The sequence below is a fragment of the Urocitellus parryii genome, chromosome 7, assembly GCF_045843805.1.
Source record: "Urocitellus parryii isolate mUroPar1 chromosome 7, mUroPar1.hap1, whole genome shotgun sequence".
Lineage (NCBI taxonomy): Eukaryota > Metazoa > Chordata > Mammalia > Rodentia > Sciuridae > Urocitellus > Urocitellus parryii.
Window position 1 is genome coordinate 125,063,398 of NC_135537.1, and position 14,875 is coordinate 125,078,272.

Below are 14,875 nucleotides of genomic sequence, written 5' to 3' on the forward strand. Positions count from 1 at the left end.
AGCAGACACATTCATGCCAGAACATCCCTCAGCATGGATAAGAGAACAGGAGGCTGCTATGACAGTACCAATACTGGTGTGTGTGTGTGTGTGTGTGTGTGTGTGTGTGTGTGTGTGTGTGGTGTGTGCAAAGATTAAAAGCAAAACCAACAAAAGCCCTGGGGGCCGTGGTCCTTAGTTTCAAAGAGTTCTGAACTCACAGTGATCTCCCTGCTCCCCGCCTCCCATCCCCCCCACCCAATGCCGCCACGTACCCCCAGGGAAGAACCAGTCTGCGTGCTGGATGATGGGCTCGATGATCCCAACGATCTGCAGCGAAACTGTGGTCATCATCTCAGTGATGTTTCTGCAAGCACAGAGCAAAGGAGGGCAGGATGGGGTCACCAGCCGAGGCAGGATAAAGGGATCCTTGGTCCTCTAGCTATTGAGCCCAGGAAGGGATCCTGGACTGGAACCTTGTAGGTCTAGGTCTGTGAGCTGGCTTTCTCTCTGGAAGGACATTTCACCTTTCTGAATGGGGACAACCACAGGTAAATGAATAGCACCCAGGAAGGCACTTTTAGCATAAGGTATAGTTCTCATCACTGCCGAGTTCCTCCTCTTTCCAACTCTGAGGTCTCCTTGGAGACAACCCTCCATCCCTCTGAATCTTAGGACAGAGTCCAGGGTGCCTGAGAGACTTTGCCTTGCCTGGTGCCGTCATGTCCCTCATCTTCGCTCCCTTCATGCTGATGCTGACCTGGGTTAACTTGGAGAAGACCCTTCCTTCGGACCCACAGCTCTGAGACCGTCAGTGAGAGAGGTCTGCAGAACTCTGTGCATTCCCCCATACAGGGAGTGGGCCGTGACAGAAGGAGGACTTGAAATATCAATGAGGCTGGTGATGATCCAGGGTCTTGGGAATGCCCCTGCGTGCCCCCTTGCATCCCTGCCACACTGCCCACAGGGCTCCCCTCCCTTCACTCACCCTTCCGCTTGCGGCCAGAGGAGGTTGGGTCCTAAGACAATTGCCATGTTACTTGGAGTCATCTTGTTTATATCTTGATATTCTGACAGCTTCGATAAAAATTTGATCAAGTATCTGAAAAGAAATGAGAAGGGCCACGTTTCACCAGGGCTCCACACCAGACAGGTGTGCCAACACTTCTCTCCAGTAGCACATCTTACTGACAGCGAGACTCATCTATCCTGCAGTATAATGAAGACATAGCATGTGTCAGGAAATGAGAAATCTGTATTCTCTTTGCAAAAAACAAGACAGACTCCGATCTTACTCGGCGGCGAGATGCTAAACATCTGCTTCAATGAACACTGGACAGAAAAAAACTCTCCATCTTTCCTTCTGACTGAGAGATGGTGTCTTCTGCAATTACCCTTAGTCAAGCTTTCTGGAAAGATCCAATGAGGAAAATAAAATGAACACAGGCTTAGCACGTGATCCAGCAATTCCACTCCCAGGGGTATATCCAAGAGAAGTATGTCAACACATAAACTGGTAGATGAATGCTCGGAGCAGCACTATTCACAATAGCCAAAAAGTGAAAACCAACCATAGGTTCATCAAGGGATGAAGAGACAAATATGGAATGTTATGCAGCTATAAACAAGAATAAAGAACTGACATATCTCACTACATGAATGAACTGTGAAGACATTATAAGTGAAAGAAAGTCTGATATAGAAGCCTACATGATGATATCTATAATATGTAATATCCAGAAGATGCAAATCTATAGACCCAGAAAGTAGATCAGTAGTTGCCAGGCCCTGGGTTGGGGAGTGGGAAGATGAAAAGTGATTGCTAATAAGAACTGGGTTTTTTTATGGGGTGGTAAAAAAAAATCTCTAAAATTAATATTGACAGTTGCAGAACTCTTTGAATGCACTAAAAACCTAAACATGACATACTTTAAAAGGTACAGTGATGTGTGAATAAATTTCAGTAAAGATATTGTTTTTAAAAAATAAGAAATTATGCACAAATTCAGCACAACAGAACAGCTCTGGCAAACCACATTAAAAACCCACATTTCCTCCTAGACTCTCGGTTCCAAAAGGCTGTGGTCCTCATCCTGATTTGCTCAGGTCAGAGTGAAGCAACTTCCTTGGAAGTTTTCCACACGTCTTCTGTAAAGAGGACCAGACATGGAGTCCTACCATGTTGTCACTATGCTGTCACTGGGCCATGTCCCTCCAAAGCCTCTCCACACCAGACCTCACGCCCTCCAAGAGGCCACAAAGGAAGAGACCAGGACATAGAAAGCTGAGGATCATCAATCCACAGGCTGTGGTCACCAACTCGAGCTGAGTACCAATCTAATTTTTGATCTTGGGATTTTTAAATTATAGTAACATACATAACTATTTACCATTTAGACCCATTTGTGGTATATATTTCAGTGGGGTTAAGTAGATTCACACTGATACCAGGTCATCACTACTATCCATCTCCAGAACTCTTTCATTTTCCCAAACCGAAATGGTACCCATTCAACATTAACCTCAGAGTTCGACCCTGCCCCTGGCCCTGGCCGCCATCATTTGACTTAGTGTCTAATAATTTGACTACCCTAGGTAACTCACATAAGAGGAATCATAAACCTTTGTCCTCTGGTGCCTGGTTTCTTTCACTTAGCATCAAGACCAAAGATTCATTCATGTTGTAGCAAGAACCAGAATCTCATGTTCCATTGTACGTATAAGCTATATTTCATTTATCCATTTATCGATCTGTGGACTCTTTGGTTACTTCCACTTTGGACTACTGTGAATCATGCTGCTGTGAACCTGGGTATCCAAATACTAAGTCCTTACTTTCAGTTCTTTTGGGAATATACAGAGAAGTGAAATTGCTGGATCATATGGTAGTTCTATGTTTATTTTTTTTTTTTTGGTCTTAGGGATTAAATTTAGAGACACTTAACCACTGAGTCACAGCCCCATCCTTTTCATTTAGAGACAGGGTCTTACTAAGTTGCTTAAGGCCTCATTAAGTTGCTGAGATTGACCTTGAACAATCCTTCTGCTTCAGCCTCCTGACTGCGTCAACCACACCCAGCATGTATGTTTAATTTTGAGAAACCACTATTTGATTGCTGCTGAGATTTTTTTATATTAATTTTTTTTTAGTTGTAGATGGACACAATATCTTTATTTTTATGTGGTGCTGAGGATAGAATCCAGTGCCTCACATGTGCGAGGCAAGTGTGCTACTACTGAGGGACAACCCTATCCCTGCTGGTGGGATTTTTAGCAAGAAAAAAGAGAAATAATTAGGCAGATGGTTGTAGGTGCTGAAGCTGAAAATCTGCATCCAAAGGAGCTCAGAAGAGAGGTGGCAGGCCAGGAGGGGAACTGGCAAGACACTGTGATGAGAAAGCAGAAGCCCGGGGAAGGGGGAAGATCTGCAGCACGGTGAGAAGTCCAGTCCAGTCCAGGTACTAGCAAGGTGAGGGGCAGAAGTGGAAAACATCTGGGTTGAATGAAAGGTTGAGTGAAAGGTGCATAATACTCTCCTTTGCCTCCTCTTCCTGTGACTAGGTGAAGGACACCTCTGCCTCTGCCAGCTCCAGCACTGGTCAGCTTATAAGTTTCCAGGAACATCTTACCTTTACCATAAGTCCCAATATCTGAAGCTAGGGTGCAGATTTCTTCACTCCTTGCAAATCAAAGAACTTGAGTGCATTAGACAATAGCTAGTTAGGTAGCCTCCAGCACCATACAGAGACTGTGAGCCTGTTTCCTTCTCTGCAAAATGGTAATAACTATCCCTGCCTTATCTCACAGGTTGAGGCTTAAAAGAGATCCTGTGTGCCAACAACATACCACAAAAGGCTATGCACACAGGTTACTGTGACTTTTACCCGGGGAACTGCATTTCTGGGATTCAAATAAGCTGATCCTTGTGTCTCCAGTACCCACTTACCGGATGTTGTTATGATTGGCCTTGGGCAGTTTCTCACAAGCATTCCACAGGGCCTGGAGCCTCTTCTCCTGCTCCTGGATACTGAGAAAAGACAGGAAAAGCCATTGGTTGAGCATGATTCAATGAATCCCCATTGGCAATCATATTAAGCAGTCATTCTCATACTGGACAAGAAGGAGCTAACGACTGCTACTGACCGTAAGAGCAAGGAATTATTATTTAAAATGTTTGCATATTATTATTTTGCCTTCTATGTTATCCTTCTGTTTTGGCCTGCACTAGTCCAACAAAATTTTCTCTGTATGGTGAACGTATGCCAGGCTGGCAGGTAAGGGTATGGGACAGAGGCCTGAGGCCTGCTGTGGACTACAGGGTTACAGGGTTGTCAGGAGGACACAGGACACCAGTCAGGGAGTCCAACTCTGCACACTGTAGTGGCAGCCTGCCATCCAGTTCAATCCATAGTGAAGTATTTAGATGATGCTGCATATTATATTAAGATCTTATTGCTTCTTAATTTCCCTGGCATCTGGCATATAATAAATCCTTAATAAAATACCTGTAAATAAGGAGATTACATAGACATGAAGAAATCTGACCCTTCAAGATATAACTCAGGAAATAGATAACTTCCAGTAGCTGAAGGACTTTTTTCACTATGCAAAAATGATTTACTCTTAGAATTAAATAAATATGTATTATTTCAAAGATGACATTTTCTATATAAATCTATATTAAGACCCACATGGTCAGAAAAGCTTTATGCTCAAAGAATCCTTTCTCAAGAAAAACTGAAAGATAAACAGCAGCAGGGTGAGGCCCAACTCCAACCTATTGACCCGGGACCCACAGCCGAGGTGTGGCTGTCACCTGCACACTTCATTGCTGGGTACTCCAAGGTCCTGCTGTTGATTCTGACCAAGGTGAGAAAACTGACTTTCCTCATTTCTGCCTCAAGAAAGAGGCAGGCATTCTCCGCAAGGTACTTGAACCAGGAGACTAGAGTGAAAACTAAAGGTTCCATTCAGAAACTGAAAGGTGACAGAAGATGCGTTAAGGAGTTGTCATGGGACTCTAGCCTGGCCAACGTGGGGTTTTGCACGGGAAGGAAGACCCAGCTCCATCCTGTGATCTTGTGCCAACTCCCCAACCTCTGTGAGCCCCTGTTTGCTCCTCTGTACCAGGTTCACAATAATATTTCGCTCACAGAGCTACACCAGAGGTCTAAAGAAGAAGCAGTCCAAAGCAGCTGGTCCTGCTGCTGGTTCATGCAAAGTTCGACATCATTGCTAATTAGCCATCTGCAGGCTGCTGTTGTCACCTCTGTCATTTGCTGAGGCATCTTCATTGGCACCAAACCCCACTCCCTTTTCCGATCTTTGACCTTTTGAAGGTGACAGTTCGTGGGAAGCTGCTACTTTAGAGGAGCCTTGAGCACTGGGCCACGGCAGCCCAGACCAAACCAGAAGGAGGTCACTTGTGTTAAGTGCCATGCAATCAGATGGATCTCTGAAAAAGACTAGTTCTTCCAAAAATAGAAGACTCACAACAAGCAAATCAGAAGAGGCCTTGTTTTCCTCAGCCTGCATGACAAGGAAGTCCTCTCTGCTTTAACCCTGTAAGGAATGTCACTTTGAGATAACCAGTCCACTTTTGGTTCTGCTGGACTCCCAGATGCCCCGTCCCTGGCCGACTGTATTTTAGGAATCTGCCTGCAGTCCAACGCCCTGTGAAGGTGGGTCAAGGTTATCCACCCAAGAGCCTTAGGAGCTTTGAAACACAGAACCCAGACGAATGGTCACCTGAATCTCCACCGGCATTTTTTAGAAGCTTCCCAGGAGAGTCTGATGCACACAGAGGGTTGGAAACAATCGCTTCAGGCAAAAATGACTTTCTTGAGAAGGTGTGACCTTAAGTGGAAGGCACCATCACCACCAAGAGCCTTCAGCATGACATGTTTATAATCCAGTGTGAAAATAAGTTCTTTTTCCCTAGGTTCAAAGACACCGACACTACTTCGGGTCACTGGATCATTCCTATTTCCTAATGGAGATCCACCTCTGCGAATGAGGTAACAAGTAGAGCATCTCGGGTAGGTGGCGATGAGCTGAGCTAGCCTCCCTTTCTCCAGCTTCACATCATCCAGATCTCTTGGATATTTCATGATTTAAAGAAAAAAAGGGGATGGTTTTCAGCAAATGGTATGTTCTCACTTGACTTCTTCCTGGGACCAGTCTTTCTTTTGAGAGACATAAAATAGGTAAGTGGATGGACCCTGGAACTGGACTCCATGGATTCAAATTCTCATTCTGCCATACATTAGCTGGCAAGTAGCCTGCTGCTATGTACCTATTCTATACCTCAAATTCCTCATCTGTAAATTGGGGGACATAGCACAAACCACTTAATAAGAATTTCTGAGAAATTTAAGGAACGTAAAAATGTATAATGGGCTTAGTGTAAAGTTAAACCTCTAATAAACACTGAAAAAAAAATGATGCCTCTTATTATAACTAGTGTCCTCACAGAGTCCAACACTTGGTCTTCACAATAAGAGCACCACAGATTTGGCCAGCCTTTTACAATGCATTAAAAAATACACTTGTTGGGGGCTGAGGATATAGCTCAGTTGGTAGAGTGCTTGCCTTGTATGCATAAGGCCCTGGGTTCAATCCCCAGCACCACCAAAAAAAAAGAAAAAAAAATACACTGTGTCACTTGATTGAAGCGAGCTTCCTCTAGCTCTGCACATACAAGCCTGGCTTCACTTCCAGATTCACTGGGTCTCTTTTGGCCCTCAGTTCATTAAGAAGTAGAAGCATCAATGATTAATGTTGGAGGTGATGGTTATACTCATTACCTGGATTTCATCACTGTATGATATATACCTGGATTAAAACATCATCTTATATTCTATAAACCTATACAATTGTGTGTCATATTTTTTTTTATAAAAAAAGATCAATCAGAGGGGGTGGGGGGAAGAGAGAGTATGTGTGGAAGGGGGAGGTGCATCAGTTTCAGATACACACACCAGATTCTTTCTCACAGAAGACCCAGGCTGTCCTTGAGACTAAGTCCCAAGACCAGAGATCTCTAAGACACCATTTCCAATCATGGCCACCTTGCTAGGAGAGCTATTTGCTCCAGACTTGCTCTCATAAAACACTCTTCTCTTCTTTTCTGTCTTCTGACTGCACAATCTCTACCATTCTCTCCACCACTTTTCCTCCCGTGCCAATTCTCAACAGTGTTTACTTGAGACGTTGTTTTTGTGTACCTAGAATTGAACCCCAGACTGCTTTATCACTGAGCCACATCTCCAGCTTTTAAAAATATTTTATTAGAGACAGGGTCTCTCTGAGTTTCTCAGGGCCTCACTAGGTTGCTGAGGCTGGCTTTGAACCTGAGATCCTTCTGCTGTAGCCTCCTGAGCTGCTGGAATTTCAGGTGTGCGCCACCACACCTAGCTTGAGACAGCTCATATAGCCAAAGAGAACATGTAACATCCTAATGCAGCAATAAACCAAGGAAAGAATGCAAGAATCAAGAAGCAAAGCCACACTGAGAAGCTGCAGTGTGTGACCTGGTAGGGGCCCTGCCCCTGCTCCTTGCTGAGGCCTGCTCCCTCAGGCTTACGCTCAGGAGACAGCATCCACTACCCTCTTGTTCTGCCTTTTTATTATTAGTTATTGGTGCAATATTCCTATCACAGATGAAGACAAAGACTGCCAAGGTCACTCTCGTGTCCTACCGCACTCTTAGCAGGGGTCACTGCCATTGCCCGAGCCAGCCCTTCCAGAACCTTCTTTAGTGCACTTCCACATATATCGAGGCATACCTGAAATTCTACCATTTGAGTGTGTTGGGTATTTACTTTTTTAGAATACAATATCACATGGTATCCTCATTAACTTGCTTTACTCCACTCAACAATAAATCTCCATACATTTTCATATCAGCATAAATAGCTCTGCCTAATGGCTTCAGAAAATGCATACCATAGTTTATTTAGTCAGGACTCCCACCTCCATTGCCCACTAAATCTTTAATTAACTTTCAGGCTTCTGTTATCCCAAATTATGCCGCAATCAACATCCTTGTACATGCCCCTTTGGAAAATGTCTTCATGATGGATTTGAAATGAAACTTCCAGATCCCAGGTTACATGCTTCCCTATCTTCAATAAACATAGCCATTTTTCAGTATTCCTGGGTTCAAGATCCATGCAGTCAATTAGTCGTGGACCATGTACTTTGCAGTTAGGGCTATGATGGTTGCCACCTGCATGAATGTACACAGACTTTTCCCCTTGTTTACTGCCTAAACAAGATGTTAATAAAAAATATTACACAGTGCTTACATTTTATCAGGTCTTATAAGTAATCTAGAAGTGATTTAAAGTCTACAAAGATGAAGTACACTGGGTTATATGCAATTATTAAGTCATTTTACATAAAGGACTTTGAGCATAGACACCAAGGGATGACGGTACATCCCCATAAACTCTGAAGACGGTGCCACAGAAGGTACTCACTTGGACGCCTGGATCCACTCGTCATAGAGTTCAAAGGTCATGAGTGGTTCTGGCAACTCTCGGAGGTAAGATTTCAAAGCTCCTGAGTGTAGATACAATAATGACAATGAGCCGTGGTGACTGGCAGCCTGCAGTACCCACGTGGGTTGTCTCTGGAGACCAGCTCCCTGACCAACATAAGACCACACAGAGGCTACTCACACGAACAGACCCAGGGCTCTGGTAGGGGGACCTGGGCTGATAGTCACATTGTCCCCCTTACTTCCCACATCACTACATCTTCTCTTGGAATAGTAGGAGGCCCTCCTTCAAGGGGCCAGAGCAACCAGCCCTGAAACTGGGCCCTGAGTGGACATAGGTGCATGAAGCCTATTGGAAAGGCCTGGGCTGGAGTGTCCTTGACATGTAACCACACCCTCTGCAAGCTCACCCCTTCCCTATGCGGCCTTGCTGAGAGCATCCTGCCAACAGGCTGTGGGTGCCCACCTGCAATGGCATGGGGGTCTGCAGAGTACTCCTGCACGTCCACCACACAGCAGTCCAGCGCGGCTTTCAGCTTCTTCAGCTTGGAGGCAGAGGGAGCTACTCGGAAGAGTCCCTACGTACAGAACAGAGGGTTAGCGGACAGTCGGCAACTCAAAGGTGCAAGAGCAAAACCTCCAAGGGACATTCTTCTAACACCAGCTTCCCATATTGTTTCTGCCCCTTTTCTTAGGTCTCCTCCTGCAGACGTAGGCAACTTGAGAGTAGGGACTGGATCTAACTTTACACTGTGCCGTTTTCCTGCCTGATGTCAGGGTGGCTCATAATACTGATTCGGGAAGTATCCACTGGCCAATAGAACCCTGAACACTCAAACTGTTGTTCCTGCACACTTAAGATACGTCCTAGGATAGCTATTTGCTCCTAGGTCAGACGTGGAGATCTAACAAGTGGGATGAGAAAAGGTCTATGAGGGGTGTGGGTGAATGTGCACACACACGAGGAGCAATCAAATTGCCAAGTCCTCAGAGGAAGGGCAGACTGGGGACAGGGTATGATGGAGCCTCCATGTTCCATTATTAGCATTACTTTGGCATTACCATCACTTTGTTCAAATAAGCCTCTGCACATTGTAGAGCAAAGCAAGCCAGGCATGGAAAGAAGAGAACAGAGTGTGCGGAAGAGAAGACAAATGCTGGTCAGCACTGAAAAGGAAGCGCCAAGTCCCAGGTGAGTTAGACAGGAAGCCCTGGTGGTTTCTGTTTCAACTTGTTAACTTCGTGCATTTTTATAATAATAATAATAATAATAATAATAATATTATTATTATTATTTTGATATTGGGGATTGAACCCACGAATGTTTTACCACTAAGTCATATCCCCAGCCCGTTTTATTTCAACACAGGGTCTCCTTCATTTGCTGAGAGTCTCACTGAGTTGCTGAGGCTGGCCTCAAACTTTTGATCTTCCTGCCTCAGCCCCCTGAGCTGCTAGGATTATAGGCATGCACCACTGCTCCTAAGAGCTTCCTCCACTCTGTGACCTAAATACAGGCTGAGAAACAAGCTGGCAGAATGCGCCTGTTTGCTCCTTCAAACTTTTATGGTCACTCAGATTTCCAGATTCCTTTAGAAGAAAATGTTCAGTCTGAAATACTGAGTTTCTGGCCTACTAAGATGGCTAACTCCCTTCCTAGTGGAGGGTGTGTCAGATAAATCAGCGTTCAAGTCTCTTTGGCATGTATGTGAGGAGGCTATGCAATGTGTCCATAAGGCTACTATGACCAAGAGACCAAGCTACAAAATACACTTAAGGAGAGGTTTAGACTCTCACAACACTATGCCATAGCCCTGTGAGAAGAGCTAGCAGTACTGGGTGGTGGACAGTGTTAAATACAGTAACCCTCCGTTATCTGCAACTTCTCTTTCAGTAAGTTTCAGTTATCCTTGGTCAACTTCAGTCTGGAAATACTAAGTGGAAAATTACAGAAATAAATAACTCATTTCTATAATTTAAATAGCTTACTATGATATATTGTTACAAGTGTTCTAGTATATTATTGTTGCTGCTAATCTCTTACTATATATAACTAATGTATAAATTTAAAGTATTTATGTATAGCAAAAAAAAAAAAAACCTAGTAGTGTATACAGAGTTCGGTAATCCCCATAGTTTTGGGCATCTACTGGGGGTCTTGGAACATATGCCCTGTGGATAAGGTGGATGAGTGCCTAAGACTTACTTCAGATATTTGATTGCATAACTGCGAGAGGAGACTGTCCCATTAAGATAGCTAGTGGGGCTGGGGTTATGGCTCAGTGGTAGAGCACTTGCCTAGCACATGTGAGGCACTGGGTTCAATCCTCAGCACATAAAAATAAATTTAAAAAAATAAAGGTTTATGTCCATCTATAACTAAAAAAATAAAAAAAAAATCATAAAGAGAGCCAGTGAGTAGTTTTATGGGTATTAGAGGAAATTTTTCATGGAAATGTTAGAGTGACAACATAGGAGTGGAGCTCTCCCACTGAGGTGGATGTGAAACACTAGGAGATGAGGAGTAAATGACAGGAAAGAACAGGGAATGGGGAGGGCCCTGTGGTTGGAGGCAGGAGGGGACAGCCAGCCCGGCAGCCGGGAGCCCTTCAAGGGTGGCTGCACTAGCAACATCAGGCACTTGCGTGGCCAGAGGCTGGGACTGAGGCCCTAGATCTGACAACCTGGAGTCCCTGAGGGTCCCTGAGGGCAGCTGCAGTGTAGGGGTGGAGACAGAAGCCACACCAAGGAAGTGCAGAGAGTAAATGGTGGCCATTATGCACAAACAGCAAACGCTGAGAGTTATTCATAGAAATTGTAAAGCAGAAAGAAACCAAGGGATTAGGAAAGGAGTCCGAGGTTGTAGCAAGATTGAAAGAAGATTTATTTTTTTTCCTAAGTTACGAGACACCTAAGTATATTTGTTATTAAAGGGAAAGAGCTAATGTAAAGTAGGGAAAGAGAGAAAGAAAAAGGGAGAGGGAGAGAGAAAAAGGAAGAGGGGAGGGAAAGGAGAAGGAGGAGGAAAGAGAAGGAGAGAGAGATTAATTGAGTGCAAGATCTGTCCAGAGGCAGAATGGCCCAGAAAGGGCAGAGACAGGAAAGTTGAGGCAAGACTAGAGACGTCAGAGTCCATTCTCTGAGAACCAATTGACACCGACTAGATACGTAATGATGTTAGTACATTACTGTTATTTTATTGCTATAATAATGCTGTTGCAACTATATTTTAGAATATTCCTTATCTTTAAAAAATACATTCTAAAGCACTTTGTGGAAATGACACAACATCTGAAATTAGCTTCAAAATATCCAAAGCAGGTATTAGGAGGCAGGAAATGGAGGTAGAGATTAAACCAGATTGACCCAGAGCTGGGGGACAGGGATCATTTTCTTATCTTTGTGTGTATACATATTTCCATAATTGAAAAAAATAAAATAGAGGGGCTAAAAAGCCCAGTTCACCACCTTCGTGAAACTATTTCTCAGATATCAAAGAGAATTCTTCTTTCTTAATTGATGACAAATGTGAAGGCACATAAAATGGGGTGAAAATGAAACATTTATTCCCACTCCTTTTTGAATATCTAGCTTCTCAAAGCCTGGCACATGGAAACAGCCAACACTGAGATGAACGTTCACTGCCTTTCCTTCTTCCACTTAGAAACCTGAGTTTTTCTCATGTGACCCAGTGCTTACTTGGGTTGCAGCCTGTTTTTGATGAACCGTGCTTACTGGATAGATGCTATGTTGTTTATAACCCTCCTATCTCATTTTACACTTTGTTTAGTAATAAATGCATGAGTGGTCTAAATAGACATGGACTAGGTGATCGGATCAAAGGAATATCGGATAAAGGTGTTAAAAGAACCTACTGGAGCAAAGAAAGATGGCTCTTATCTCCCAGGAAACAATTCACACAGCAATAAAAACTACAGCCACCAGCAATTTCTCATAGATCGTTTTTTTTTTTTTATAGGCAGTTCTTTAAAAATACTTTCTAATGTTGCTATCCATCAAATTTTGAGGATGTCTATAAAAGAGCTGTGATCCAAAACGTTAAGAGCTCTATTTTGGAAATTAGGAAAGTTTTTATACAACAGGAGGAGGAGAGAGAATGAGTTGGCGTGGTAACAGCAGCAATAGAATGCCAAAGTCATCAAACCACACTAAGTCTGAAGAAACAACAAGTCAAATCTGCACATCCAGTCCTCAGGGCCAGACGTGGCAAGCTGCCCACAATCCTCCACTCTCAATATAAAATGAAGAAAAATCAGGACCAGCTTGTGTCTGCAGGAGAGGGGGCCGAACCACATCCCCTGCCTCTGTGTTTGGTTTGGAGGGGGCCAGCAGGGAGACGATACAGGAGAGAAGACCCCAGAGATGCTGCCTCTTGGAAGAGGTGACCTGCTCCTAGCTGGGTCTGGCTATGCTCCACCCTACCTCCTCCTGCATCCCACACTCCAGCAGCATGGTCACACACGCCTCGATGGGGAAGGCGATCTCTCGGCCACTGATGGTGAGATGCTCCTCCAGCGGCTTCCCAAAGGAGGGTTTCTCAACCCAGGCCTCTGAGGAGGAGAAGCAAGAAAGAGGTCAGTCAGCAGTTTGAGAAGGTCACTCACATTATCAATCTTTTTTCTTGTCATTCAGATTCTCCTAAGACTACCAAAAAAAAAAAAAAATATATATATATATATATATATATATATATATATATATATATATATATATATATATATATATATATATATATATATATATATATATATATATATAGCAGCCCAGTTGGGGATTGGGGATGAGGGAGAGGGTAGGTGGACAGCCGGCTGTATCCATCAGTGCTGGGGTTGATGTGACACACCCCTGATTCATCCTGGGTGGGGTTCGTGTTCGGATGTGCTTGACCTGACTACGACTGGATCGATACCATTTTACAAAGTTCTAGGGGCTCATCGAAATGTGACATGATTGGGTCAATCTTAAACAGTGACCAAAATGCAAGGAGATGGTCTCATCTGGGAAGGTAAGTGGGCTCCCCAGACTCCCCTCCCAGGGAAGGCATCTGCTTACCTTGTTGTGCTTTTATTTGAGGCAATACAGCCTGCAACAGTGTCAGTGACTTCCTGTGGTATTCAGCTTGCACTTCTATTAGCTGAGAAAAAACACAAGCAGAAGCATTACCCTGTGCTGAACGGCAGGAACACAGGCTTCTCTGTTGCACGTAGCAGGTTCTGCATGAAGGTAGTTACTCATGGGGGAGGGAGATGGAGCCCTCTGCTCCCTCCTCCAACCCATGTAGGATGATAGTCATGCTTCAGCCCGTCACAGCAGACTAAGAATTAAGACTCCTGCCTTTGAGAGGTAGGAGAACTATGAAAAAATAAGGGAGCTTCCCCAGAGCTGGAGCCTGGCTTAGAAAGCTTGGTCTTAGCCACCACCCTACCTTTCCTGCAATCCCATCCTATAAGCAAAAGGTAGCAAAAGAGGTACAAGAAAAGGTAATTATAAATGGGAAATACACTTAGAAGTTCATTTGCCTCTACAATATGTACAGGCTAAATCAATCTGTATATACATCTTCAATTTCTGCCAACTTAGTTTAACTTCAAGCTGATCTGAAAACATAAGCTGGACCTGGGATCCTCTTTAGGTCCACTGGGAGGTGAACTTGCTCTGACTGTCATGGTGCAGCCCGAAGAACAAATTCCTCATGGTGCTCTACTGTGATCATCCCATTAAATTAAAACACAGCTGACATGTGGATAACGGCAAGGGAAAACCCATGAGCAACAGTTACTTCATTTATTTTCAGAATCTCCTTCTCCTGTCCCCAAGAGTGGGCATGGAGGACAGAGGGGGAGGGAACAGCTCTGAATCCTTGCTGTGGAGAGGAAATACCAATAACACTGATGGAAAACTAATGCAGATTTTTTTTTAAACAAAGTTAACAGAATAAGTAAATAAATAGTACCCAAGGGACAATTAGACAATCTAATAAGGCTTGGAATGCTGATATTTTGTTGGTTTCAGAAAGTCTAAAGTCAAGTCTCACCTTCACAACTGAAACTGATAGAATGCACTTGGAAAAAATACTATTGTAAAATTAACTCTCCAAGTTGGGAATAATAGATATTAGCTCTTTTGCAGAAAGGAAGAAACACATGAATGTCTGGGCCAGTAATAAAAATGTTCTAAGACTGCTAATAGCACATAGCACTTCTACCATACTCCACACAGCACGTCTCCTTTTCAAGAATTCTCCTGTTTTAATTTTTACTCCCCTTCCTTATCATTCCATCACTTCCCTGATCATATAAAAAATAAACATATATAAGTATATGTGTGTATACAGACACACACACATGTATATGTATATATAGGCAGAGTGTG

The 14,875-nt window shown here is 43.7% G+C and overlaps 1 protein-coding gene across 6 annotated transcripts in view; it reads right to left on the bottom strand.

Moving 5' to 3' along the window:
• Window positions 1-14,875, bottom strand: part of Arhgap44 (Rho GTPase activating protein 44) — a 176,844-nt gene that overhangs the window by 23,853 nt on the left and 138,116 nt on the right. For all 6 annotated transcript variants that reach the window (XM_026390615.2, XM_026390612.2, XM_026390614.2 and 3 more), the window contains exons 9-15: window positions 13,556-13,637; window positions 12,926-13,053; window positions 8,949-9,060; window positions 8,463-8,544; window positions 3,926-4,006; window positions 968-1,081; window positions 255-346 (exon numbers count right to left, since the gene is read on the bottom strand). In XM_026390615.2, the coding sequence (XP_026246400.1) occupies window positions 255-346; window positions 968-1,081; window positions 3,926-4,006; window positions 8,463-8,544; window positions 8,949-9,060; window positions 12,926-13,053; window positions 13,556-13,637 (691 nt within the window). The remainder of the gene's footprint in view (window positions 1-254; window positions 347-967; window positions 1,082-3,925; window positions 4,007-8,462; window positions 8,545-8,948; window positions 9,061-12,925; window positions 13,054-13,555; window positions 13,638-14,875) is intronic.